At 57.0% G+C, this 24,237-nt stretch overlaps 9 protein-coding genes across 9 annotated transcripts; 6 read left to right on the top strand and 3 right to left on the bottom strand.

The window, feature by feature from the left end:
• Positions 1–1,303: 1,303 nt before the first annotated feature.
• On the top strand, positions 1,304–3,804 carry C8Q71DRAFT_875011 (MFS multidrug transporter; the record flags this gene model as incomplete). Its single annotated transcript, XM_047928379.1, has 12 exons — positions 1,304–1,708; positions 1,764–1,887; positions 1,940–2,044; positions 2,107–2,227; positions 2,279–2,288; positions 2,360–2,557; positions 2,625–2,776; positions 2,833–2,957; positions 3,010–3,122; positions 3,181–3,219; positions 3,300–3,390; positions 3,473–3,804. 12 exons carry the CDS (start codon positions 1,304–1,306, stop codon positions 3,679–3,681), a joined length of 1,692 nt encoding a protein of 563 aa, XP_047776159.1. The 3' UTR covers positions 3,682–3,804.
• A 234-nt stretch (positions 3,805–4,038) lies between these two features.
• On the top strand, positions 4,039–4,749 carry C8Q71DRAFT_849785 (uncharacterized protein). Its single transcript, XM_047926713.1, has 3 exons — positions 4,039–4,110; positions 4,165–4,238; positions 4,298–4,749. Exons 2-3 carry the CDS (start codon positions 4,175–4,177, stop codon positions 4,630–4,632), a joined length of 399 nt encoding a protein of 132 aa, XP_047776158.1. The 5' UTR covers positions 4,039–4,110; positions 4,165–4,174; the 3' UTR covers positions 4,633–4,749.
• A 1,457-nt stretch (positions 4,750–6,206) lies between these two features.
• On the bottom strand, positions 6,207–7,415 carry C8Q71DRAFT_181706 (uncharacterized protein). The gene is made up of 3 exons (XM_047916817.1): positions 7,102–7,415; positions 6,919–7,046; positions 6,207–6,849 (listed from the first exon to the last, which is right to left on the bottom strand). Exons 1-3 carry the CDS (start codon positions 7,248–7,250, stop codon positions 6,536–6,538), a joined length of 591 nt encoding a protein of 196 aa, XP_047776157.1. The 5' UTR covers positions 7,251–7,415; the 3' UTR covers positions 6,207–6,535.
• A 1,895-nt stretch (positions 7,416–9,310) lies between these two features.
• On the top strand, positions 9,311–11,232 carry C8Q71DRAFT_773269 (uncharacterized protein). Its single transcript, XM_047924455.1, has 2 exons — positions 9,311–9,499; positions 9,571–11,232. Exon 2 carries the CDS (start codon positions 9,574–9,576, stop codon positions 11,056–11,058), a length of 1,485 nt encoding a protein of 494 aa, XP_047776156.1. The 5' UTR covers positions 9,311–9,499; positions 9,571–9,573; the 3' UTR covers positions 11,059–11,232.
• Positions 11,233–11,489: 257 nt separating this feature from the next.
• Positions 11,490–13,176, top strand: C8Q71DRAFT_181680 (uncharacterized protein). Its single transcript, XM_047916816.1, has 3 exons — positions 11,490–11,596; positions 11,669–12,919; positions 12,991–13,176. The coding sequence occupies exons 2-3, from the start codon at positions 11,974–11,976 to the stop codon at positions 13,062–13,064; spliced, it is 1,020 nt and encodes a 339-aa protein (XP_047776155.1). The 5' UTR covers positions 11,490–11,596; positions 11,669–11,973; the 3' UTR covers positions 13,065–13,176.
• Positions 13,177–13,834: 658 nt separating this feature from the next.
• On the top strand, positions 13,835–16,069 carry C8Q71DRAFT_773263 (uncharacterized protein). The gene is made up of 2 exons (XM_047924454.1): positions 13,835–14,061; positions 14,122–16,069. The coding sequence occupies exon 2, from the start codon at positions 14,137–14,139 to the stop codon at positions 15,670–15,672; it is 1,536 nt and encodes a 511-aa protein (XP_047776154.1). The 5' UTR covers positions 13,835–14,061; positions 14,122–14,136; the 3' UTR covers positions 15,673–16,069.
• Positions 16,070–16,243: 174 nt separating this feature from the next.
• On the bottom strand, positions 16,244–19,000 carry C8Q71DRAFT_773262 (uncharacterized protein). Its single transcript, XM_047924453.1, has 4 exons — positions 17,872–19,000; positions 17,690–17,812; positions 16,600–17,640; positions 16,244–16,537 (listed from the first exon to the last, which is right to left on the bottom strand). The coding sequence occupies exons 1-4, from the start codon at positions 18,773–18,775 to the stop codon at positions 16,362–16,364; spliced, it is 2,244 nt and encodes a 747-aa protein (XP_047776153.1). The 5' UTR covers positions 18,776–19,000; the 3' UTR covers positions 16,244–16,361.
• A 936-nt stretch (positions 19,001–19,936) lies between these two features.
• On the top strand, positions 19,937–22,212 carry C8Q71DRAFT_181605 (major facilitator superfamily domain-containing protein). Its single transcript, XM_047916814.1, has 8 exons — positions 19,937–20,444; positions 20,503–20,626; positions 20,677–21,110; positions 21,166–21,317; positions 21,382–21,506; positions 21,561–21,676; positions 21,736–21,865; positions 21,928–22,212. Exons 1-8 carry the CDS (start codon positions 20,037–20,039, stop codon positions 22,125–22,127), a joined length of 1,689 nt encoding a protein of 562 aa, XP_047776152.1. The 5' UTR covers positions 19,937–20,036; the 3' UTR covers positions 22,128–22,212.
• C8Q71DRAFT_181606 (uncharacterized protein) lies at positions 22,213–23,990 on the bottom strand. The gene has a single exon (XM_047916815.1). The coding sequence runs from the start codon at positions 23,920–23,922 to the stop codon at positions 22,297–22,299; it is 1,626 nt and encodes a 541-aa protein (XP_047776151.1). The 5' UTR covers positions 23,923–23,990; the 3' UTR covers positions 22,213–22,296.
• Positions 23,991–24,237: the final 247 nt, after the last annotated feature.

The raw sequence follows: 24,237 nt of genomic DNA, 5'->3' as shown, positions 1-24,237 counted from the left end.
GACGTGGTTTGCGCGATGCGCGTGCGAGTGATTGTGGACGTCGTCGTCGTTCGGACTACCACTGTGCGAACGTAAGAAGACGCAGCCGTGATTGGACGAATGACACATACCAGCATTGGCGACGGGCGCCGCGATAAGAACAAGCGCGATGAGAGCGGTGCGGATCGAAGTGAACATTGTGGTGAAGTGCGGGTGACGTGTGGATGTGTATTGGCACAGTAACGCACTCGAATATATACTCAGCGCGCAGGTACGTACAGCCCGGAATTCCGACCCACGCGGAGTCCAGAGTTCGACCACGGTGGCATTCGCAACGGGGCTATGACGCTGCATCCGCGCGGAAGGCGGGCGAGGAGCGGAAGCTTTTCTGCCCACAGTCTGCTTCCGTCGCATTCGGGATGGCGTAGCAATACATCCGAGTCGTTACGGCGGCCTATTCAGGGGTCGGTCTGGACTTCAATCCCTGCGTCGATAGACGGAGACCCGAGGGCACACCGTGCGTGGCCGGATGAGGTTGGGGATGGCGAACATGCCTGCCGGGCTGAGCGAGTGTCGAGTCTTTTCGAGTACGAATATGAACTTGGCCCGGGCCCGGGACGGACGAGGCGCGCCACCACGATCTGAGATTAGGTGATGGCGCTTGTGGGTGACCGTGGCCACACGCGTCCGACTCGGAGTCGCCTCCCACACCACTGGTGGATTTCGACACGAACGGTACAATTATTGTTTGCGCATGGCTTCGGTTCAACAACTGTTTGGCATGTTCTTCTGTCTCTTCCGACAAACCATGATGGGCGCGGAAACCATGCCCCATTGCACCTATTTGTCGCCGAGGTCGCGTACCGCGTCTCGGAGTGCAGTGCATCCGAGTCTGGTTCAGTCGCGGGGCCTCTGAGCATGTCGCTTCGTTTTTCTGGGGTAAGATCTCGCTTGTTGGTACTTTCATGCACAAGTCGAGCTGAGAAATCCATGCCAACAGAATGAGACCACTATCCGCAGATGGGATGCAGCCGTCGCTCTTCGTATTCGTCGTGATGCATCTGAGCGATTCGCACCGAAGGGTCTACATGTTCGCATGCCACAGTATGCACCTTATTTACGTGAGTATATGCGTCATAACGTGAGTGAGGTCGCTTAGCAGAGCACATACAGCCCGAGCACTGGTGAATGTCAGCCGCCAACGCAATATCGTGTTAGCCTCCTGCCAGTGCGTACGCTATGTTCAACCGCACCTTTTTGCTCTTTCTCTCTTCCTACTTCCTTCCTCCTCAACTGGTGTACCCTCCCGTACTTGCCGCTGGCCATGTACAATACCGGGCTGACGGTAGAGCGAGTGCCCGTGGCGCACAGCAATGAGGACTCGCAGAGCATGGCGGTCTCGGATGCGACCACATGCACAGAGCCTGGGGACACTGACAAGACAGACAAAGCTCATGGTTCTGCTACAGCATCCGATTCCGCGCAGCCAAATGAGAAGTCCACTACCGGTCCTGGCCGAACATCCGAGAAGAGGGTGGTATCGCCCGACGGAAGGATCGTCCTCACGGAACCGGAGGCCTACGGTAGCCTTGGCTTCAGCTTCCCGACGTGGAAGAAGTGGTGGATTCTCTCTGTCATCTTCGCAATCCAGTGCTCCATGAACCTCAACACGTCACTATATGCGAACGTTGTTCCGCTGCTGAGCGAGCAGTTTCGCATCAGCGAACAGGTATGTGCGCCCGCGAGCGTTTCGCTTGGCACTCTAAATGACAACTATCTCCAAGGCAGCTCGGGTTGGTCAAATGATATTCCTGGTCGCGTATGCTTTGGGTAACGAGCTATGGGCACCTTGGTCCGAAGAGTTAGGTCGCTGGCCGATTCTCCAGCTGAGCTTGTTTCTGGTCAATAGTATGCCCGGTCGCTTTGCACGTATCAACCTTACTGAGCTGACTGGACGAAGTTTGGCAGCTCCCTTGTGCATTGGCTCCCAACTATGGGACGATCGTTGTGGCAAGATTCCTCGGTGGTATCTCTTCGGCTGGAGGCTCCGTGACTCTCGGCATGGGTACGCAAATACTCCCTTCCGCGTGTACACAGTGCACACGCTGACGGGACGACTCATCACAGTGGCCGATATGTGGACGGCAGAAGAGCAACAGTTCGCAGTCGCGTTCATCGTCTTCTCCTCAGTCGGCGGCTCCGTTATAGGCCCCATCTTCGGAGGTCTCATCGAGGCCAATCTTTCATGGTCCGTACCATCGTACATCCTTCCCTTCTGGCACCCATAGACGTCCAACAGGCATTGGAACGTCCGTGTCACAGCTACCCGTTAAACCCTTGGTAGTACTGACCTCGAGCTCATCTTGTTTTGCTTTCGCAGTTCTGGATCCAGCTCATCGTCGGCGGCGTCGTCCAGGCCGTACACTTCTTCTTCGTCCCGGAGACGTGCGCCAAGGTCTTGCTCGACCGCGAAGCCAAGCGTCGCCGAGACGCCGGCGAAGAGATCGTGTACGGTCCGTCCGAAGTCGAAGAGAACCGATTCGCGCCGCGGAAGATACTCATGATCTGGATACGCCCGGTACGCCCGCATATCCCACTCTCTCCGGATCCGCTCGCGTGACTCAGCTTGCGGTTGTATGCTTCAGTTCCACATGTTCCTGTGCGAGCCGATCGTCCTGTTTCTGTCGCTCCTGAGTGGCTTCAGCGACGCGCTCATCTTCACGTTCCTCGAGTCGTTCGGCCCGGTCTTCAAGCAGTGGGGCTTTACCACCGAGACGATGGGCGCAGCCTTCGTATCGTAAGTTCTGTTTGATTGCTCCATGCAACAACTCGTCTGACAGATGTTCCTCGCAGTATCGCGGTTGGATATGTGATCGCATACATCTCATTTATCCCGTGGATATGGAAGCAACGTAAACAGCTCAGGAAGGACCCGCACTCTTTGCAGCCTGAGGCCCGTCTTTGGTGGCTCCTCTTCAGTGAGCAAACCATGCGCCATGTCTTGTGGAGCTCGAACTTACCCTTTGAAAGCTGTACCTCTGGAGCCACTTGGGCTATTCGGGTTCGCGTGGACGAGTCTCGGCCCGCCACACACACCCTGGATCGCGCCGATGATCTTCGCAGCGATGATTGCTATTGCGAACGTACGTGCCGCTCACTCCGTCCGTGCGTCTCGTAACCACTGAACACTCGCGATGGTAGTTTTCGATCTACATGGCTACTATCGACTACATGATCCAGGTTCGTGCTCCCCGATAATCACGCGAAGTATGGGATACTCGGGGTACTCTCGGGGTACTCACCGGTGTGGCTACGTCCAGGCTTATGGCCCATACGCCGCATCGGCGACAGGCGGGAACGGCTTCGCGCGGGACTTCCTCGCCGGGATCGCAGCCCTCTATGCCACCCCTCGTGAGTGCTCTATCTACCTCATCTACGCCCTATTTCGAACCGTCCCGACGACAATCCTGACCCGTACGGGCGTGCCATGCAGTGTACACCAACCTTGGTTCTCACTCCCTCGAGTGGGCATCGACGCTCCTCGGCTTCCTCGCGATCCTCGTCGCCATCCCGGTGTACATATTCTACTGGAAGGGCCCGCAAATCAGGGCGCGCTCCCGGTTCGCGCAGGAGCTCGTGCATAGGGCAGAGCGGGTGGGGCAGGAGGAACATAACATGGGTGTAAGAGCTGGGAACGCTTGATATGTTCGACATCTGGCCGTTGACATTCAGACTTACATCTATCGCGCGTACTAGTCTTGCGAACGATTTCCTCAGCAATATTTAGTTGAATACCATTGACTTATTCTTTACCTCACAAATACAGCGTCGGCTCGACGAGACATTCAAGCGTAGCGAGCAGAGCGGAGGGGTCCGCTGTGCACGCCTCCAAAGCCGTCAGTCCAGAAATTTGCTTCCGCCCGCGCTCCTTACTCGCTGCCCAAGCCCCATTTGCATCCGCGCCCCGGGCCCACCGCAGGAGGCATAGCCACATCTCCAACGGTAGCAAACACATCCCCGCCCACCCGAGCGGGACTGACGTCCATTCTCCAACGTCCCGCGCGTCCAGGCCAAACTAACATTGACGTGACGATGCAGCATTTGCATCCGTTCTGTGCGGGGCGGCCAGAGGCGAGTATATATGATGAGTAGCGTCGTGGACGAAAGCATCACCCCTCGCTCTAGTATCGCACAAATGTTCGCAAAGACGACCGCATACGCTCTTGGCCTGTTGGCCCTCGCGTCTGTCGCGCAGGGAGGTAAGTGCCCCTTCCCATCCCCGGTCCGGATGGCAGCTGACTTGAGCTCGCGCACGCAGTGCTGACCGTCACCGTCACCGTCACCGAGCGCGCGCAAGTCTTCACAACCAGCACCTCGACCATTCCCGTCGTCGTGACCCCGACCGTGACGACCACAACCACCGTCGACGGCGGCGAGCTCGATGTCACTTCCACGTCGGTCTCGACGACCACGACGACGGTCTTTGGCACAGCGCCCACCACGACCACGACGACCTCGAGCACGTACACATCGTCAAACACGCCTAACGAGACGGGGGCGCCGGGAAATAGCGGCAGCAGCCAGCCGTACCCGGGATACCCGGCGGGCTACCCTGGGTACTCTGGGTACCCGAGGTTCGCGAAGGATGAATGAAGTCTTTTGAAGCTCGAACGATCCGTTGGATGATGTTTGGTAGTTCGAAAATGGATCGTTGTATGGACATTCCCAAGACCGAAGCTCGTCTTCTGATGTAATAGCATCTGTCAAGCCTAGCTCACCAGCGCAACCGCAAATGCATTCCTATTACTTCCGGCAATTTACGCCATGCATGACCATGCGATGTAAGTGAATTCTTGAGCGGCCATCTATGAAGAGACAGCGGTACACTGGCAAGATATAATTACCCACCACCTCAGCCCTGAAACACCGTTGGCACGCGAAACGATAAAATGGGCTTTTGTTTCGCGAGCGATATAGGCGACACATAAACGTAATCAGGCCTTAATCAGAACGCACTGCGGATATTGCATGGTGCGTCAGTTCACCATAACAGTAGCCTCGCACCGATCCTCCATGAGCCCAATCAGCCGATATCATGTGCTCCTTGAGCCACTGCTTGTCTTCCGGACTCGGGGCCAGCTCGCAACAATCATTTGTATGGAGTGCTCTCGCCTCGTCCGCGAACTTCGTGCCCTGAACCGCGCCTCGAGCATCGCCTGCAAGTCTCCGCTGCCAGTGCGGAAGCGCTTGTACCCACTGACGTGGAGCGTGAAGAGGTCAGGACCGCCCGGGGATCCGCGAGCTGCTCGAGCTTGATCGTGTACGCCGTACCCAGCGGGCGGAGAGAGGATCACCATCGGAGATAGAACAGCGTGTGTGGGTCACAAAACTGACTTCACGGATATGCCTGGCGAGGTCATCCGCCTGCTGTCCTGTCCCGAAGTGCGCATCGGCTCTTGATTATTGCAATGGGGGGCTCGGAGTAGGAGAAATGAGGCTGGAGGTTGTTGAGGTGCAGCGCGAGCAGCTGCTCGGCCGCGACGAGAGCCTTCGTTACTAGGCTCTCCGAATAGGCTCTCGCAAACTTGCGTGCGAGCCGCAGTGCTGGCAGGCGAGGTCTTGTTGGCTATTGTGTTTGTGGTCTGTGAAAACGGCTAAGTGGTGGAGATGGCATCGCGCCAGTGACAAAGAGACACATGCACAACTTACTACTTACCACCGAGACCGCTCAGGCTGGGTACAAAGGCTACACAAGTACTTGGCCATCGACTTGGGACAGGATGTCGTCTGGTAAGCAGAAGGAGGATAAAGCGGAAAAGGGAACACTGCAGACCTGGGATGGGAGTCGCGTGCGGCGGGAAATTGGCTGGAGCGTGGGACAAGTCGCCACAGACGCGTCACCCACGTGACCGAGTAGCTCGCTGAACGCCTTCAACATATATGTAGCACCCATCATGCCAAATTGCATGGCGCACAACGTACGGACAGCTCGTGCGTCCTCCAGTTCTTGTTTCATGAGAATAGGGACTTCCGGCGGCGACGGGACGACACGAAGTCTGCGAGCGAGCGGCTGAGCCACGACGCAGGAGGCCCTAGGAGGCCCGGGCTTTGAAGCTTTGAAGAACAGCTGTGTATTCGAGAATCGACACAGCTCGAACGATCAATCGATCACATCTCACATTGCGAGACTGGGCAATGTGTGGGCGCGATCAAGTCACACACTCAGAACTGCATGCTCAGGCGCCGACTCTAGGTTCAGGATCTGTCGAAGTGGTGAGCTGAACTGTTCACGGTCTCGCGCGCGTCGCATCAGAGCGCCGTTGTGTACGTAGCAAGGGGTCTGGCAGGTGACGGTTTCCTAGAGAGCGTCGGATTGCCCCCATGAAAGCTATCCATCGACCGAGACGCAGACACAATGCAGACACCATCCATCACGCCCATCACGACTTCAAACGGCATTTCAGACCGCACCAATATACATTGTCACAGCATGTACAACACCTTTTATCACACACCAGCCCGCATAACCGCACTTTTCGCGCCAAATATACATTGTTCACAACACCATGCCCGCGCCGGCGGCGACACCAACCAACGTGACCATCACACCAATCAGTCCGCCCTTCGCGAAGTCGACTCTGGTGCCTGCGCTGGAGGTGTTCGAGGCTGACCCAGACGTTCCGGAGGCTGAGCCGGAGGTCGACGCGTGCGTGCTGGACGAGCCAGAACCGGACGCGGAGCTGGGGCGAGAGGCCGCGGAGGAGACGGACGAGACGGCGGAGGAGACGCTGGAGAGCACGGAAGATGCACTCGAGAGGGCGGAAGAGGCCGCGGACCCGGTAGCAGAGGAGGCGGACGAGCTCGCACTCACTATCAGGGGTGACGGTGTGTCAGTGGGGTGCGGGATAGGAAAAGGGGGTTAGGGGACGAGAAACGTACCTGCGGCGCACTCTGCGGACTGAAGGGCCTGGGCTGCGGCGAGGTCGGTGGCGGGACAGTTTGCGGTGAGGCACGCGAGTGCGCTCGTCTGGAAGGCGGAGGACGAGCAGATACAGGTGAGGTCCGTGCTAGATGCGTGTTCAGTCGCATGTCCAAGCGGAAGGGGCGCATTAGGGTACTCACAAGCTGGAGCAGCCAGCAGAGCTCGCGGCGCTCTGGACGCAGGAAAGAATGCACGGGTCTATGCCGGCGGTGCTGGTCGGCACGGCGGCGGACGAGCTCTGGGCGGCGGCGGCGCCGACGAGGGCGAAGAGCGCGAGAACGGCCTTCATTGTAGCGAGATTACGTGTCGTTTTCGGTCGGTAGGAGGGGGCGTGCGTGTCTGGCGAAGGAGAAGGCAAGCTACGGAGGGAAGAGGGCTTTTGGCGGCATCATATATATAGGGACGGGAAATGACAAGCAGGGAGAGTCAGAGGTTCCAGTGCTGTGGATCGTGGATCGAACGCGAGGCGCCCATGGTGCGCGACGCGCCGACGCCCTCGACGCGTCACGCGTCACGCGCAGGTCATGCGTCTGACGGCCTTCCCTCTTTGGCAAGTGTCTTCATTTGCGGCTTGGACGTGTTCCTCGACTGGCTTCCACAGATACAGAGGACGGTGTTCTCGGGGATTCATCGCCGTGGCACGATGTCGACCGGAGATCTAGTTGTACAGCTCCTCGTCCTGTCTGCTAGATGCCTCCAAACCGCCTTTCCCGCAGCAGCCTCCTGACGCGCTCCATGCCCCGCGTGCTCGCGCTACCAAACACCTGCGCTCCATGTGGGTGGCGGGGCCTACTTCGGCGGTACACCAACGCCTGTCACGCTGGTGGCCAGCTGTGGCAGTTAGAACGCGCTTCATACGTACATTCGGAGTCATGACAAGGTGTGTGGTTGTCAATGTATGCTAAGCTCCATTTCATTGTGATGTTCGAACGGTGATAAATCCCTTCCTCCGTCCAAACTCTGTGCCCCAGCCCTGCCCCCAACACACCCGTGTCATACTATGATGCAAGCTGTACGTAGGGAAGCGTCCAGACTGTGTCATGAGACGGGCTTTAGTCCCATATTGGTCCCTCACGCATGTGCCTCCGCTTCTGTGATCGCCGCCACATTCCATGCGTTGGTCGCGAGGCCTCACGGTGACGAACGTGGCGTGAGCGTAAGTACTACTGTGCCTCAACGCCTTGAAAACATGCGTTTTACAGGCGGCGATCCCTCTTTACTGAACCGGTCTGGGTACTGAGTACTGAGTACTGAGTACTGAGCGCTGAAGCGCTGAGCAAGTGGCTCGCAGTGTTGCAGACTTGTGCGTGTGCAGCTGGGTCGCCCTGATGAATGCCACTAACCTATCGTTACAAAGGCTGCATTTGTGATCTAGGTTCCGCGGACCTCTTGTACCTTCGTCACAGCCAGGACAAACGCTCCCAGCGCGAATCAAACACAAAGATGAGTTTTGCGAGAAACATTCAAGCTACATGCGCCATTTGCAGGTATAATCCGACCTTCAGTATACAAAAGTAGGCACACAGCGAGGTTGTCGCTCCGTGAGAAGAACTAAATGATTGTTTCCTCCTGCATATATTCCATGCACTGGTGCGCCGATTGCTGTGCAGCTGCAACCGGCCTGTTTTCCTGAATGACGCGAGGGTCCTCAGCGCCCAACATCCGCTAGCTAGACTTGTGGTAGGTATCTGATGCTGCTACTTAGTGGACTTTGAAGTCTGTCCGCCGGGCTATTGATGCTTTCTCAGGACTCAAGGTTCTCTGTCAGATCGTGGACGTCAACTTTCAAACATGACCGCTGGTCCTGGTGCGTGTATCATGTGAACGTTTAAAACATATAGACCGTCTCAGGATGGTTCGCTTCTCTATATCGACCCACGTGCCCACTCGACTTGGGCCGCGGTCGTGCGCAAGCGGGGACGCGAGCAACTTCTATGACCAGGGATCGCTGGTTGAGGCTGTCGCAAATCTGGCGAAAATGCGACCTCATATTGTGACTACCGCGACCGGATTTGCAGCGGCCACGAATGATACTGTTCACGGGACTTTGGATTGAAGATTTGGGGGTTTTCAACTGCCACAGATGTTGGCTCAGTGGTCACGATTTGGAGCCGGGTTTGCGACGGCCTCCGATGTAGGTAGTCGCATGCAATGACGATACCGAGTGCTCCAGTTGAGTGCTCACATGTATGATCACTTCAGTCAGCCTGACTAAAGTGGAACAGTAGAAATCGCAACTTGTTGGATCCAAGTTGAATGAAAAGTCCTTACCGCGGAACGTGGGTCCCGAATCCCGATTGAAGAGCCAGACTGGTGAAGATGTGGCGTGAGAATCACGTGAAATCGCGCCTGTGGCTGCGCCGCGGTTTACCGAGCTATGTTCGAGTTGCCACTCTCCACGAATTATCGTTCTCAGGCTACGTCTCCCCCCGAGCGATTCCGTTGGACAAGTACCGTCGACAAGCGCGAAGCCACTAGTACAACAGCGACATCTGGCGGCAAAGACACACGGTAACGTTTGAGCGGTGCGCGGCCACGGTGAGCAAGACCGCACAGCATCTGTTAGAGTAAATTGACCAACTAGTTGGTTTTCACTCACGGGACGCCAGAACATGGGCAACGACGTCACTTACAACCACGGCTATCGCTACGCTGCCTTTAAAGCTCGCACCACAGTCAACGACCTCCCGCAGGATGTGCTTCTCATCATTCTCCACTACGTTTTCAGCGAGGAGCGCCCGTACGTAGAGCGAAGAAGTACAGGCGTAACAAAAGTGCAGCACGTGCCCCTCTCTCCTCTTAGTCGGTCTGTATCCGACTATTCGAAGTGCGATGCCGAATACCTTGCTTCCGTCTGCCCGCTCTGGCGCCTCTCCATGTCATGCAGCTCTATCTTCTGGCAACAGATGGTCATCTGGATTGGCAGGGACCCTACCCCGCTTTCTCGGGTCAGCGAGTACCTCCGATGGTCCCGAGCGAAGCCTCTCCAAATCTACGTCCTCCGGAGGTTCGACCCGTCGATGGAGGACAAGGCAGAGAAGGCTCACGTCGCAGCCGTCATCAAGCTGCTCTTGCCGCACGTGAAGCGGTGGGCGGGACTCAGTATGCAAGTCCTTCACTCCAGCTCACTCCCGCGCCCTCATTTTGACCTTGTCGGTCACGCGGAGGAGCTCACCAACCTCAAACTCGACTTTGTCGTCGATGATGCGGCTGCCCTTCCAGCGGGAACCTCATCTCCTGCGGGCGAGTTCGACGTGCCGCGGCTCGAGACGCTCTCCATGGGCGGCGTTCATTTCCGAGAGTCATATGTGATACCGTTCTCCCAGCTGCTGATGCCGCCTCGGCTCCGTTCTGTCACCCTCAGGGGTTACACCTCGCCCCAAGTACCGTTCGCCCTCGCCGACCTGCTGAATGCGCTCCAGGCCTGCAAAAGTCTGCGTCATGTCTACCTCCATAACCTCCAGCTCGATATTTCCGTCCCGCAATTTTTCTACCCGTGCTGGCCGAAGTGGGACGCCGACCCGTACTTCAGCGAGATGTCCGGCGATGTCATCGAGGAGTATTACCGCATCCTTCAATACCCTGCTTCAGAGCAAGCCCACTTCCGTGGCTGCTCAGGACCCGTACGTGAACACCCTGCAGCTGTGTTGACGGAGCGCGGTGCCTACGATGTCTCCTTCATTGATTTCGCGAGCCCCACGGTGCTTCTACACTACCTCACGTACAGGGGAACCTCTGCTCGCGTGCTCGCGATCTTAGAGGGTTCAGGTCTCGACGCGGACGTGCTGCGTGCGCTCGCGAAGCCAACCTCCTCGGGCGGCGAGGACCCCAAGTGGTTGTGCCCTCACCTCGAAGTGTTTCATATCACTGGGTGCAAACACTTCCGAAGCGCGGACTTGCGCGCGGTCCTCGAGGCGCGTCTTGAGGCTCATAAGGCGACGGGCTTCGCGACTGAGGACTCCCCGGGCTTTGTGCTGAGGTCGGTGGAGGAGCTCTACGTGTACGACTGTGGCGAGCTAGCCCCGGAGGATAAGGAGTGGTTCGACAAGAATGTGGGGCATGTTCGTTGGGATCAGTGGAGGGGAGGCTCGTGGTGACTAGAGGTCATTCAGTGATGTTGAGCTGCTGTGGGCTGCTGCTTGGTGTTTTGTGGCGTGCCGCTTCATTCAGGACGATCATACCGGAAAATGTACTATAGTGTAGAGGCTCGAATACTCAGAGGAAATTACTGCACCGTTCTGGATCAGCTCCTCAGAGGTGACCATACATACTTGGTATTGTGATGCATGTGTGCCCTTCGGGTCGCGGTCTCGCGTACGACTGTCATTTATCTTTGCAAACAATGTTTCAAAGGACCTGCGCAGATCCTTTGAACAAACCAAGGTCGCGGCGTGTACGCGTCCGCCGGCCTCTCTGTCACGTGCGTGACGCGCCAGTGGCGGTCGCGACTGGCCGGTCCAGGGCCGGCCTCGCCCTCGATGATTGCGACTTTCAATTTGTGCGACTTCCTCCTCCTCCTCCTCCTTCCGTAGGGTGCTGACGACAAACCCAAACTGCTTCTAGCTGGTAATGTTTGTGCAAGCTCTGCGACGATAATATATACACAATAACGCTCCAGCGGTGCAACATCAAGCGGTAAGCAAGGCTACCCGCAGTGACGCGCTTCGATGATCCATCCGCTCACTTGGACTGTAAAACATCGAATAGGGTGCCATGATTGAGCAAGCTTCGCTCATGGGAGAACGAAACAGAGATGACTACGCCGCTGCCAGCGATGACACTGCCTGCAAGCCTCGTACCACGGTTAACGACCTTCCGCCCGACGTACTCGTCATCATCCTCCACCACGTTTTCAGCGAAGAGATACGCCTGCACATGGGGCGAAGAAGGACCAGCGCAAGGGAAAACCAGCGTGTACCCCTGTCCCCGCATGATCGCTCCGTCTCTGACTACAGTATTCGAGGTGCGATGCCGAATACCTCGCGTCCGTCTGCCCACTCTGGCGCCTCTCCATGGCGTGCAGTTCGAGCTTCTGGGCACAGATGGTCATATGGACTGGCAGGGACCCTACTCCGCTTTCTCGAATCCGCGAGTATGTCAAATGGTCGCGAGAGAGGCTCCTCCATATCTACGTTATCCGGTGGTTCGACCCGTCAACGGAGGACCGTATGGAGAAGGCCCAAGTCAAAGTCATCACCGAGCTGCTCCTCCCGCATATGAACCGATGGGCGGTCCTCAGCATGAAACTCCTTCATGCCAGTTCGCTCCCATGCCCCCGTTTCGACCTTGTAGGCCACGCAGAGAACCTCGTTCAGCTTGACCTCGACTTCATCGTTGACGATGTGGTCTCCCGTCCTACAACAGCCTTATCTCCGTCGGGTGAGTTCGACACGCCCAAGCTCGAAAAGCTCTCGATGGGTGGCGTGCATTTTCGAGAATCATACGTGGTACCTTTCCCCCAGCTGCCGACGCCGCCTCAGCTTCATTCTGTCGCTCTCACGGGATACGCCTCACCCAGAGTGCCTTTTGCCCCTGTCGACCTAATGAAGGCACTTCTACCCTGCCATAAACTGAGATCGGTCCACCTCGAGAACCTGCAGCTCGACATCGGCGAATCTGATCAATCTTCGCTGCTTTGGCTAAACGAGTTCATCGACACACACTTCGGTGACATGTCCGGCGATGTCGTTGAGGAATGTGAGCGCCTCCTCTGTTATCCTTCCTCCGAACAAGCCTCGTACATACACTGCTCAATGCCCACGCGCGCCCCCCCTGCGGTAGAGTTCGAGCACGGCGCCTCCTATGTCGACTTCATCGATATTGCAAGCCCGACGACGCTCGTGCACTACCTTACTCACAAGGGCACCTCTGCTCATGTGGTCACAATCAAGCATTGCTCGGGTCTCCAAGCAGAGGTGCTCCATGCGCTTGCGAAACCAACTACCATGGACTTGCAAGGCGAGGAGCTTGGGTGGTCTTCGCTACTATGCCCTCATCTCACAGTGCTCCGTATCATTGGGTGCGAACAGTTCCGCAGCGCCGACTTGCGGGCGGTCCTCGAGGCGCGTCTCAACATTTGGGAGGCAACGGACCTCACAACTGAAGATTTCGTGGACTTCGTGTCGAGGCCGGTGGAGAAACTTTGCGTGCGCGATTGTGGCGAGTTGGCATTGGATGACAAGGAGTGGTTCGACATGAACCTAGAGCATGTTTCGTGGGATGCTTGGGAAGGAGGGTCAGTTCAGTAGAATGGCATCTAATAGGCACCGCGCTATTGTCCCTTGCTCCTTGACACTGCACGGCCGTGGACGCCAGGGTGAACGTCATTAAGTACGGTAAGACGAGACGAGGTTAGGATCATCACGGCGTAGCGGCTTCAGTATGTGAAGATATGTATAAAGTGCCCTCACAAGTAGTATGCGCGGGGTCATGCACATGGGTCAGCTCAAAACGCTACAGTCTTTGCATTATGATAGAAATTCGACGCGACAGGACTTTGTGACGCGTAGGCCAAATCCTCTGTCACGTGGGCGACGCGTCTGTGGCGACTGCTCGGCCCGGACCGATGCTCTCCGCCAGGTCAACTGAGGTCATCGCCAGGCACCGCGGGCAAACCAGGTTTTTCGGGCTCCGAAAATGCTAATAACATCGGTCCTCTATGGGAACCTTTTCGGAGAGCTTGACTGACTCCGAAAATGCTCCTACATTTCTCATGTTCGTAGCATGTTCGCCGAAAACACGCATGTTCGGCCTCCGAACATGCTGAAATCGGCTGAAACGCATCATGTTCGCAGCATGTTCTGACAATATTCGGAGTCTGTAAAGGTTCCCAGGCGGGACCGATGTTCGTAGGGGTTTTCGGAGTTCGAACAACCTGGTTTGCCCGCGGTGAGGTCGTCGCGAGTCGCGACTCGCTCAGCGCTCAGGTGTGCACCGCCCTCGACTTGCTCTCGTCCGTGCGCGACTCCCACTCTAGATCCGCAGTACTCATTGGTATAAATCATCAGTCAAAAGACTGCGTAGCCCTGACGACGCTGCGCACTTGAAGACACGACGACCTTGTCAGTGGTACTCATTGTCACTGTGAGGTTCGGGTAGTGGTGAGCGAGTTTCTTTGTGTATGAATGTCCTCTCTCACACATATATTGCGCGTATTGTAGTCAATTTTACTGGGCATGGCGATGACAAGGAGCGGAGATTCGCCCACCAGCATTGCCCGCGTGCTCCGCGAGTACTGCGTCGTCCGCCAGCTCAATCGGAGACCCACGGGCATCAACGACCTTCCACACGACGTACTCGTCCTCATTCTCCGCGATGCCTTCAGCAAAACGCGTCGCTTTTTCTCCAGAACCCGAATCTATGGGCAGGAAAATACTACCGAATGGGCATCCCGACCTCCGTACGACGATCGAAACCCAGAGCACGCCTCTGCTGAGTGTCTCGCATCCGTATGTCCGCTGTGGCGGGAGGCCATGTCAGGCCTGTCCGTCTTCTGGACGCAGCTCATCATATGGGTCGGCACTGACCCCACGCCGCTTTCGAGGATCCGTCAATATCTTTCCTGGTCACGAGATCATCTCCTCGAGGTCTACGTTCTACGGAGGTTCGATCCTTTTATGGAGGATCGTGCGGAGAAGGGTCAGATCAAGGCCATTTTTGAGCTCCTCTTGCCTCACGTTGCTCGTTGGAAGATTTTATGCATGGCCCTTCTCCATGCTAGCTCGCTCCCAATTCCCTGCATTGACCTAGTGGGGCGTGCAGACAACCTCGCCGAGTTGCGCCTTGACTTCCTGGTTGACGATGCAGTCGAAAGCATCGATAACCTCTCGCCTCCGACCAGCAACTTCGATACTGCTGAGCTGGAGACGCTCTCCATGAGCGCTGTTCACTTCCGCGAGTGGCACGTGAGGTCATTCCCTCAGCGGTCGCTCCCGCCGAGACTCTGGTGGCTCAGCCTCACTGGCTACGCCTCGAACCAAGCACCTTGGTCGGTCGCGGAACTCTTGAATACGCTCCTGACAGCCAAGCAGCTCTGCGTCTTATACCTCAACAACGTCCAGCTCGATTGCTCGCACCCTGACCCGCCCCTCGCGCGACCCAAGAGATATGGATGGCAGGTCGACGTCACCTTCACGGACATGTCTGCCGAAGTCATCGCGGAATACAATCGCCTCCTCTCTGATCCCTACGTCGAAGCGGTATCATATATACGCTGCTCGATCCCAAACGGTGATTCTCTATCGCTTAGACCCGTCAACTCGTCGTACAATGTCACTCTGGATCAAATCGCTGATCCCCTAGCAACGTTGTACTTCCTCACTGTCGTCGCGGGCCCCTTCTCCTACGCTATCGCGCATATCTACGACTGCGACGGACTTTGTCCAGAGACCCTTTCCGCACTGGCGACGACAACGCGCACGGACGACGGAGAAGTATTTTCGTGCTTTGATCTCAGGGAGCTTCACATCGGTGGGTGCAAGCGCTTCCAAAGTAGCGACTTGCGGGCGATGCTCGAGGCGCGTTACAAGGCACACGAAGCGACTGGTTTCGCGACGGAGGACGACGAAGGTTATGTGGTGACGTCGGTGAGGGAACTCCATGTGCACGACTGCTGCGAGTTGGATCCGAAAGACAAGGAATGGCTCAACAAGCATTTGGAGTCCGTTTACTGGGACGACTGGAAGGGAGGTACGGGGCCGCTGCCATTCTAATACTGAACGTGTACCGTCTATTGTACAATGCGGATGGGCTGTAGTACTCGACTGAGTACACGAACCACTCTAACCGCGTGAGCTGATGCCGAGGGAGTACGAGAGTAGCATAGTTGAATTCCAGTTGACGGCACCAGGCGAGTCGGCGACGCATATGCATGAGTTGTTCGTCTGCCAGTGTGGCGATCGTTCTCACGATTCGACGCCTCTCCCGCAAGCCTACCGTCCCAGACTGTCAGTGTCCCGTGCCTGGTTGGGATGGTTGGAGCGGAGGGATATGCAGGCAGGATGCAGGCAGGAAGGGTGATCGACGTCGCTGATTGCTGACCGGACCATCTGTACATTTCTGTCACCCCTTCTTCACGCGTTCGTATATGGCGTCTCTCTCCGGATCATCGCTGCCAGGCAGGTACTTTACGTGCACTTACTAGTACGATCCTGTGAGGATGGACGCGTCGACGTACGCCATAGGTGCGGCTAGCTTGCCAACTCAGGTTCGGAGCGAGTCACACTAGACTTAGTACGTGACTCATCTCATTTGCGCGAAGTTGAGGTCATGTCAGTCGTCAATCTCATTCTTGGTATCTATCGCTACATGACTGCTCCTTGCGATTCCCTTTCTGTGATATATAGTACAGTATGGTATGGTATGATATGTCATGACATGGTCCGATACAGTGTCGCATAAGTTAGAAATAATGACTGTACTCGTCGCCGCAATCCTGATCCAACATGTCATGGTGTTTGCGAGATGGTGGTTGTTCTCTGCGCAGAAGACGCCGCAGCGACTTGCTCTGCTGAAGCTCGCGTTCGAGCTCGGCGATGCAGCGATCCGCGTCGGATAAGTCGAGATCGTCATCGTCGCCTGTTAAACGCATGTCGGAGTCAACATTCGGTTCACTAACGAGACCAGGTACAGACACTGACCTTCATCGACATGGTGGCGAGACCGGGGGCGTTCGTCACGGCCCCTCGACTCGGAGCGCCTGCGTGGCTTCGGAGTGCACACGGACTCCTCGTCGAAATCACGGCCAGCGTAGTGGCGAGGAGCCTCGCGGGCATTACGGTGAGGGTGCTCACGGCGAGGTTCCTCGTCAAGGTAATAGCCAAGGAAAGACCCCGACTGACCACCACCCTGACCGTCATCAGAACTGTTGAGGAACGTGCTCGTGGTGTCGCTCGACGACGTTGACGAGCCCTCGCCATCGTCGCCCGCCCCTTCCTGGTAGGGCTGGTGCGGCGACACAGCGTATTTACGCCGGCGTGCCTCCTCCGCGCGGAGATGCGCAGGGTCCGGCTCGTGCGTGACGAAGCGGCGCGTGCCGGGCGGGGCAACGTCCAGCAGGCCCTTCGACAGCCGCTCCCAGCGATCGAGCATCCACACCATGAGCGATCGCCCAGCGGCGTAGCTCGCCCCGCCCAGGAGGTAGTGCCCGAACTTCTCCCCCAGGAACTCCGCGTCGATGCCGTTGCCCGGGTACGCAATGACCTGCTTGAAGAAGTCGAAGAGGTACACAAGGAGCGAGAGGTGCTCCACCGGGAGGAGGCGGAGCGCATAACGGGCGAGCTCAACCATGGGCGCGTCGAACGCCTCGCGGACGGCGCGGCGCTCCTCGGGGGTGAGGTTCGGGTCCTCGATGATCTTGTGCTCCATCTCGGGGATGGTCCCGCGGAGCGTCTTTCGCCGCCGCTTAATGACCGGCGGGAAGAGGATGTCCCACTCGCGTTCGAGCACGGGCTTCACGCACCACGCCCACATTCCGTAGTTGAGGTCGCGTGGGATCAGCGGCTCTGGCAGGTGCTCGAGGATCGTCTCGAACAGTCCGCAGATGTCGCAGGTGCGGTACTTGGCGAGGGGCCCGATGCGTATCCCTGGCGAACGCTTGTAGCCCCGGTCGAATATGCGTCGCATCTTATCGATGTTGTGCTTGGATGGGTGCCCGCGAAAGAGGTCGCTCTCGTAGATGCCTGTGCGCCAAGTGAGACACGGAAGATTGTCTAAATGTGACCGACTGACCTGTTCGGTAGAGCTCCTCCACAATTTCGTACATGGCTGTGGGGAGATCGTGCTGATAGCCGTTCATGACAATTGTTGTGGACGAGACCTCCATCATTCCAATGATGGACATATAGTAGATCCCTGAATAACACCATCCAGCGTTAGAGTGAACCTGAGCCTATTCAGCGGGAGAAACGCACTAGGAGGTTTGGTATCAGAGTTCTCCTCCTTCTCTGGAGGATCATCCTTGTGTTTCAGATAGTGCTCCCGCTCATCGCGCTGAGATTGCTTCTGCTCCGTGAACACCTGCAGGTCGATGTGGTCCGCCAGCCTCTCGCGGCGCTCATGCAGCAGCTGGGCCAGGTCGTGCAATACGTCCTTGTAGTACGCGATCTGAAAGGGCAGACGGGGGACGGAGTTACCCCTCTTGCCTTGCAACTGGATCGGGTCGTTTGCATTCCGCGTCTCCGGCGAAGGGGACTTAGACTGCGAGGAGCGAGAAGACTTGTGGGGTGATGCGGACGTAGCGCGGCCTCGCGGACGACGGATCTGCGTTCCATCCGTATCGGAGTCCCTTGAAGCTTGTCCCACGAGGCCACTGCCAGGCGTAGAATGAAGAGTGCTGGCCCGGTCGCGATGTCGGTGTTGTTCGGGGAAGGGGGGCAGATGGCCGCACGCGCGAGCAACGTAGTCTTCCTCCGCGTTGGCGAGCGATGTACTGCGTTGCCTGAGCAGGGGATTCGGGGCGCGCGAGTGGGGCGCGGGATCTGATGCGGAATGAGGCCGCGACCGCTCTTTGGAGGAACGTTGCGGTATCGGTGTGTCATCTCCCTGCTTGATCTCCTTCCCGCGCGAAGGTGGAGCGGTAGAATATGCCTGGGGTTGCAAAGACGGTTTCTTCAGGATACCTCGAACCGGTGCGGCGGCATGCCGGTGGGAGTTCGGGGTAGAGCCTCGGAGGATCCCGCGTAGCGGGGGCGGCGCGGCGCGTTCATCAGGGCGCACAGGCGCAGGGGACAACGAAGATGAGCGGGGCTTGCCAGAGGCGGCTCGGGAGGCCTCGCCCGAGGCGGGAGAAAGAGAGCGCGAGCGCGGCGTTGGCATGTTGCGATGTGTGCAGAGAACGCCGTGGAGAACAAGTCAAGAATGGATGGACCTAACAGGCCCATGCGGTCGGCCTTATATCCTGCAGAATATTCGGCAGCGGATATGGATGCTCGGACGGCCAGCATCCGCGCATAGACATCCGCTGCCAGAGACATCCGCTCAGTTGGGATGAGAATGGCACTTCACTTCAAGCGCCCTCCCGCCCTTTTGCCATCTTTGGACGAGACGTGGCTCGGCGGCAATTGATCCGCTCACGGGCGTTCCGACCTGCCGCCGGCCCTGCGGCGGCCCGCTGTGTGGGTTCACTCTCTTCCCTTGATTGAAATCAGATTGAAATTATGTTTTTTGCCCCGAATCATTGCTAAGCGGCCATGAAATTTTAATTCACAGCCTCTCCTGTCGTTCAAGATGTCCGTCTGCAAATGTCTCACACCCCCAGTCGACATTCAAGTCGAAGGAGGACACGGAAGGAGGACACGGAAGTAGGGAAGTGTAGTTCCGCGCCGGCCCTGGGAGCGCGGTCATGTGACCGTGCTACCATTACGGCGAGCAGCCCGGCGCTTAGCTACGCCAGCGCGTTCCGCATCGTCGGCACGCCCAAAATCCGGAACGTCTCATCCGAGTCCGCAATTTCGCAGTGGGGCTAGAAATCATGCAGCACATTGCACGCACTCATATCGATTGCAGAAGTACGCGGAAGACGGTCGAGGGGATGCCTTTTGAGGACTTCAGGGTGCATTTTCCAGTGATCTTGGAGCGTGCCGGGCGCCGCGTGTAAACGCTGCTGGAGTGGCCTTACGTCCGACTGTGTCCTCCAACAGCAATCACAGTCGCTGGTGGAGTAGATGACTCACTTCTGGCTGGTGTTGTATGAGATGAATGCTCGTCCCCAGGTCATCCGGGAGGCCAGATAGGGAGCAATACCGGTACAAGAGGTGCGATGACCATGGTTCGACTTCTTGCGGGAGGACCTTCACTCGCCCAGATAGGTGTCGTAGCGGGCGGTGCGTGGTAACGCGCCGACCTTGTCCGTCAGACGCTTCCGAAGCGTCCAGCATGGAGCCCCCAAAGAGCCCCCGATTCTGCCGATGAACCGACCGCAGTATGTCATCGGACACTGCAAATTGGATAAAAAGTCCCCATTCGCATCCACATTAACACCCTCACATAATCCGGGGCCCTGCTTCTTATACCCCACCAGCTTCCCTGCTGAACCCCGCAACCAACCCCCTTCGTTCCCCGCATTGCAGTGTCGACCATGTTCAAGCTTCCAGCCACCCCCCGGACGAACTCGTCCCACAGCAGTAGCGAGAACACTGCTGTACCGGAGCCATTGCCTGCTAGAAATACCGACGGCGCAGGTGGAAGACCGCGGAGTCGAACCGTGGGCCACGAAGCTGCCCAGCTTCAGGCAGCGGTCCAGAACGCGAAGGAGAAGCAAGACATTGCTGGCGAGGGTTTGGAGAACAGGAACGTTCTGCCGGACGGCAGAGTCGTCTTGACAGAAGAAGAGGCGTACTCGAAACTTGGCTTCAGCTTTCCGACGTGGAAGAAGTGGACGATCCTCTCGGTTATCTTTGCTATCCAATGCTCCATGAACCTGAACTCGTCCCTCTACGCCAATGCCGTCGGCCAACTCGCCACACACTTCAGTATCAGTGAGCAGGTATGTTCTATAGTTGACCACCCAATAGTCGACCGCGGCTGACTCAGACGATGCGTAGGCTGTCCGAGTCGGCCAGATGGACTTCTTGATCGCCTATGCCTTCGGTAACGAGTTGTGGGCACCGTGGTCCGAAGAGCTCGGTCGGTGGCCCATTCTCCAGCTCAGTCTATTCCTTGTCAACAGTAAGTACCCTCGTTTTACTTCCGTGGCGCCCCGCTAACACGGTGTTCAGTCTGGCAGATACCCTGTGCGCTCGCGCCTAACTTTGGCACCATGGTCGTCTGCAGGCTGCTTGGCGGTCTTTCCTCCGCGGGTGGGTCTGTCACTCTCGGCATGATCGCCGACATGTGGTCACCCGAAGAGCAACAGTTCGCGGTAGCGTTCATCGTCTTCTCGTCAGTCGGCGGCTCCGTGCTCGGTCCCATCTTCGGAGGTATCATCGAGACGCACCTTGACTGGCACTGGAACTTCTGGATCCAGCTTATCGTTGGCGTCACCGTCCAGGCGGTGCACTTCTTCTTTGTGCCGGAGACATGCGCGAGGGTGTTGCTTGACCGCGAGGCCAAGCGGTTGAGGGAGTCAGGCGAGGACAACGTCTGGGGCCCCTCGGAGATTGAGAAGAATCGGTTCGCGCCGAGGAAGATTCTTACCATTTGGCTGCGTCCGGTGAGTGGTTGCGACGACTTGCATGCACGAGCATTGCTGACCACGTGATTCGCAGTTCTCCATGCTCCTCTTTGAGCCCATCGTCCTCTTCCTGTCGCTCCTGAGTGGCTTCAGCGATGCCCTCATCTTCACCTTCCTCCAGTCCTTCTCGCCTGTGTTCGAGCAGTGGAACTTCAGCGTCGAGATGCAAGGCGTTGCTTTCGTGACGTGAGTCATCTTCACCTCGATTGCAACCTGGCCCTGTACTTACCGCCTACACGTTCTTCCACAGGATTGCTATTGGCTATTGCATCGCCTATATCTCGTTCATTCCATTCATCTGGAAACAACGCAACCAGCTCCGCAAGGACCCGCACTCGCTCCAGCCCGAAGCCCGCCTCTATTGGCTGCTGTACAGTAAGTAGCTATGCTCCCGGCAGTCGATCGTATGCTGAGTCTTTGCTTGCGCAGCTGCTCCTCTCGAGCCAATTGGTCTCTTCGGCTTCGCTTGGACGAGCTTGGGCCCGGCCCACCACGTGCACTGGATAGCGCCAATGATCTTCGCTGCAATGATCGCCATTGCTAACGTGCGTTCATTCTTGTTTAATTGTACGGCATCATCTAACGTACTGGGCTGCGGGTTAAGTATGCCATCTATATGGCTACCATCGACTACATGATCCAGGCGTACGGTCCATACTCCGCATCTGCTACCGGTGGGAACGGTTTCGCACGAGATTTCCTCGCTGGTATCGCCGCGATGTACTCGGTTCCTCGTAAGTCACCCGTCGTTGCCCACCTGGAGTCTAGCCCTGACATGGACGCGCTTGCCTCGCAGTGTACACGAACCTGGGGCCGTACTCGCTCGAGTGGGCGTCGACGCTTCTTGGTTGCATCTCCGTCCTCGTCACGATACCCATCTTTGTCTTCTACTTCCACGGGCCCGCGATCCGTGCGCGCTCCAAATTCGCGCAGGAGATCGGGCAGAAGCACGAGCACCTAGTCGCGGAGACCAAGCTGCCTACGGGGCAGGCATAGTCGTCGTTGGTCGACACACACTGGCATGGAGTCTTACGATTTGATGTGCTTACGACGCTCATGATGACTTGTGATACGACCGTGTTACTGTAGTTGTTTGTTGTACGCGTTGTAGAGTAATGTCCATCTTTATCGCGATGTTGTAACCACAATGTTGTCAATGCAATATTTATTCAGTGCAGAATCGACTAGAATGCGGGGATACTAGAACTCTATACGTTGACCGACGCGATCTTTTAGCCGAGCTACCCATGTACCTCCAGTCCAGGGATTCCAGGCTACCCCACCAAACCGACTCCATGTGCGTGTCAAACCACTGTTTGTCTTCCGGAGCCAGCGCTATGCAATCGTCCACCACGAGATGCTTCACGGACAGCACTTCAAATTCTAGATCATTCTCATCCACAAAGCCCGTCGCTTCATGTGCTTTATAGCGCGCCTCAAGCACCGCCCGTATGTCCCTGCTGCGAATGTACCTGCATTCATACATGGCAATATGATCGACCCTCGGGCACAACCATGTCTCTTCGCCATCTTTGAGCACCGGCGTCCCCAGTGCGATATTGAGCACCTCCGGCTGGAGGCCGTCGCAGTCGTGAAACGACGCTTCGTGGCAAGAGAGCTCGGTACATGCGACGTTTGTGAGGTAGTACGTGACCGCCCGTGGATCCGCGATCTGCTCGAGATGAACCATGTAAGACGTCCCCAATGGAGGGAGCGCGAAAGGGTCGCAATCGGGGATCGTACAACGCCTGTATGTCGTCGTTTCGGGGTGGGGGTAGTCGAGCAGGCGGTTATATTCTGCGATGACTTCACCAGTCATGCTCGTGAAAGTGACATTGGGCTCCCAGGAATCGTCAATGGAGAGCAGTATTGGCGGGCCAGAATAAGAGCAGTCGAACTGCATGTTGTTGAGATAGAGCGCGGTAACGCTGCTGTGCGCGAGAACTCTGAGGAGGTCGACAAGGGGGAAAGGCGTGTGGTGTAAAGCATAGTCGGTAAGGTGGAGCGACTTTACGTTAGGAAACATCTGCGTCTGAGGAGTGGGATTCATGTAGCATCCGTAATAGTGGACGCCGCCCATAGAGAGCATGTCTACCATGGGGGCTTCAAAGCCGCCGCTTCGAGCCAGGACTCCCTCGCTGTTGGCGACTGCATCGTCAACAAGAGAACCGAGGTACAATTGGAGGAGGTTAACCGCGCGTCCCACGAGATCGACACGAGGGATCGGGAGTGAATCCGCGTGAAGAAGTGCAAAATATAGCATTCTCCACCGTGCGATATGAGGCAACAGGAGATCGACGATGGCTTTGACGTGAGTCTTCTCCGCTCTGTCTTCGATCGCGGGGCTGAACCTCCGCAGGACGTAGATGTCGAGCTGTTGATCACGCGACCAAGCCAGATACTGGCGAATCCTCCAGAGCGGTGTCGGCTCGTGGCCAAGCCAAACTATGAGGAGCGACCAGAAGATGGACAGGCCTGACATGGCTTCTCGCCATTGAGTGCAGACGGAGGCGAGATATTCTGCAGAGGCGTGCTTAGGATTTCGATCGTCATATGGAGACCCCAATCCCGGGCGTTGACAGAAATCTTCCCATTTCCGTGGAAAGTTAAAGGCCTGACAGTCAGGGAAGTAACGGGCTGTTTCGCGATCGACGAACGCGGAGCGAAGGATGTCCACAAGTACGTCGTTGGGGAGACTGTTTATGTGCGTACGGAGCCTAGGAGGCTGGCCGGGGCCACCCCTCTGTCCGATCGGCGATGTAATGCGATTCGATGGGTCATCCCTGTCCATTTCTACAGCTCCACGCGCAATGATCTGAACGGTCACGGTAAGGGCGTCAGCTCGCCCACCGATGTCCATGACGCTCAGCAGGACCGCTCACCACGACAACTCGCAGGGCACTAGTCGTGCCTCGTCAGGGCACCCAGCGCGTGCTGACTCTATCCAAAGTGAGCAAGCTTGAAACAGCACCACTAGGACCACGAACCTTACGTTGGCGATTGTTCTGGGCAAGACTCAACGACTAGCTGAGGGCGTGGGCAAGGACACTTCAAGTTGGAACGAACGTGAGAGATCGATGACCTATCGTGCGATTCGCATCCGTCC

The sequence above is a fragment of the Rhodofomes roseus genome (assembly GCF_022264815.1).
Source record: "Rhodofomes roseus strain CIRM-BRFM 1785 chromosome Unknown C8Q71scaffold_18, whole genome shotgun sequence".
NCBI lineage: Eukaryota > Fungi > Basidiomycota > Agaricomycetes > Polyporales > Fomitopsidaceae > Rhodofomes > Rhodofomes roseus.
Note: the sequence above shows the minus strand (reverse complement) of the source record. Positions and strands in the feature narration are given on the sequence as shown.

What these genes read in the sequence shown, in the direction of transcription:
- C8Q71DRAFT_773269 (XM_047924455.1), top strand. Translation starts at nt 9,574, where the DNA reads ATGGGCAACGACGTCACTTACAACCACGGCTATCGCTACGCTGCCTTT.
- C8Q71DRAFT_849785 (XM_047926713.1), top strand. Translation starts at nt 4,175, where the DNA reads ATGTTCGCAAAGACGACCGCATACGCTCTTGGCCTGTTGGCCCTCGCG. An exon ending in CGCGTCTGTCGCGCAGGGAG is followed by an intron (nt 4,239 to 4,297) that starts GTAAGTGCCCCT and finishes TCGCGCACGCAG; the next exon opens with TGCTGACCGTCACCGTCACC.
- C8Q71DRAFT_181706 (XM_047916817.1), bottom strand. Translation starts at nt 7,250, where the DNA reads ATGAAGGCCGTTCTCGCGCTCTTCGCCCTCGTCGGCGCCGCCGCCGCC. An exon ending in TCTGCTGGCTGCTCCAGCTT is followed by an intron (nt 7,047 to 7,101) that starts GTGAGTACCCTA and finishes ACACGCATCTAG; the next exon opens with CACGGACCTCACCTGTATCT. An exon ending in GTCCGCAGAGTGCGCCGCAG is followed by an intron (nt 6,850 to 6,918) that starts GTACGTTTCTCG and finishes CACCCCTGATAG; the next exon opens with TGAGTGCGAGCTCGTCCGCC.
- C8Q71DRAFT_181605 (XM_047916814.1), top strand. Translation starts at nt 20,037, where the DNA reads ATGTTCAAGCTTCCAGCCACCCCCCGGACGAACTCGTCCCACAGCAGT. An exon ending in ACTTCAGTATCAGTGAGCAG is followed by an intron (nt 20,445 to 20,502) that starts GTATGTTCTATA and finishes GACGATGCGTAG; the next exon opens with GCTGTCCGAGTCGGCCAGAT. An exon ending in CGCGATGTACTCGGTTCCTC is followed by an intron (nt 21,866 to 21,927) that starts GTAAGTCACCCG and finishes CTTGCCTCGCAG; the next exon opens with TGTACACGAACCTGGGGCCG.
- C8Q71DRAFT_181606 (XM_047916815.1), bottom strand. Translation starts at nt 23,922, where the DNA reads ATGGACAGGGATGACCCATCGAATCGCATTACATCGCCGATCGGACAG.
- C8Q71DRAFT_181680 (XM_047916816.1), top strand. Translation starts at nt 11,974, where the DNA reads ATGGCGTGCAGTTCGAGCTTCTGGGCACAGATGGTCATATGGACTGGC. An exon ending in AACTACCATGGACTTGCAAG is followed by an intron (nt 12,920 to 12,990) that starts GCGAGGAGCTTG and finishes GGGTGCGAACAG; the next exon opens with TTCCGCAGCGCCGACTTGCG.
- C8Q71DRAFT_773262 (XM_047924453.1), bottom strand. Translation starts at nt 18,775, where the DNA reads ATGCCAACGCCGCGCTCGCGCTCTCTTTCTCCCGCCTCGGGCGAGGCC. An exon ending in CTCTGATACCAAACCTCCTA is followed by an intron (nt 17,813 to 17,871) that starts GTGCGTTTCTCC and finishes GGTGTTATTCAG; the next exon opens with GGATCTACTATATGTCCATC. An exon ending in GGAGGAGCTCTACCGAACAG is followed by an intron (nt 17,641 to 17,689) that starts GTCAGTCGGTCA and finishes CTTGGCGCACAG; the next exon opens with GCATCTACGAGAGCGACCTC.
- C8Q71DRAFT_773263 (XM_047924454.1), top strand. Translation starts at nt 14,137, where the DNA reads ATGGCGATGACAAGGAGCGGAGATTCGCCCACCAGCATTGCCCGCGTG.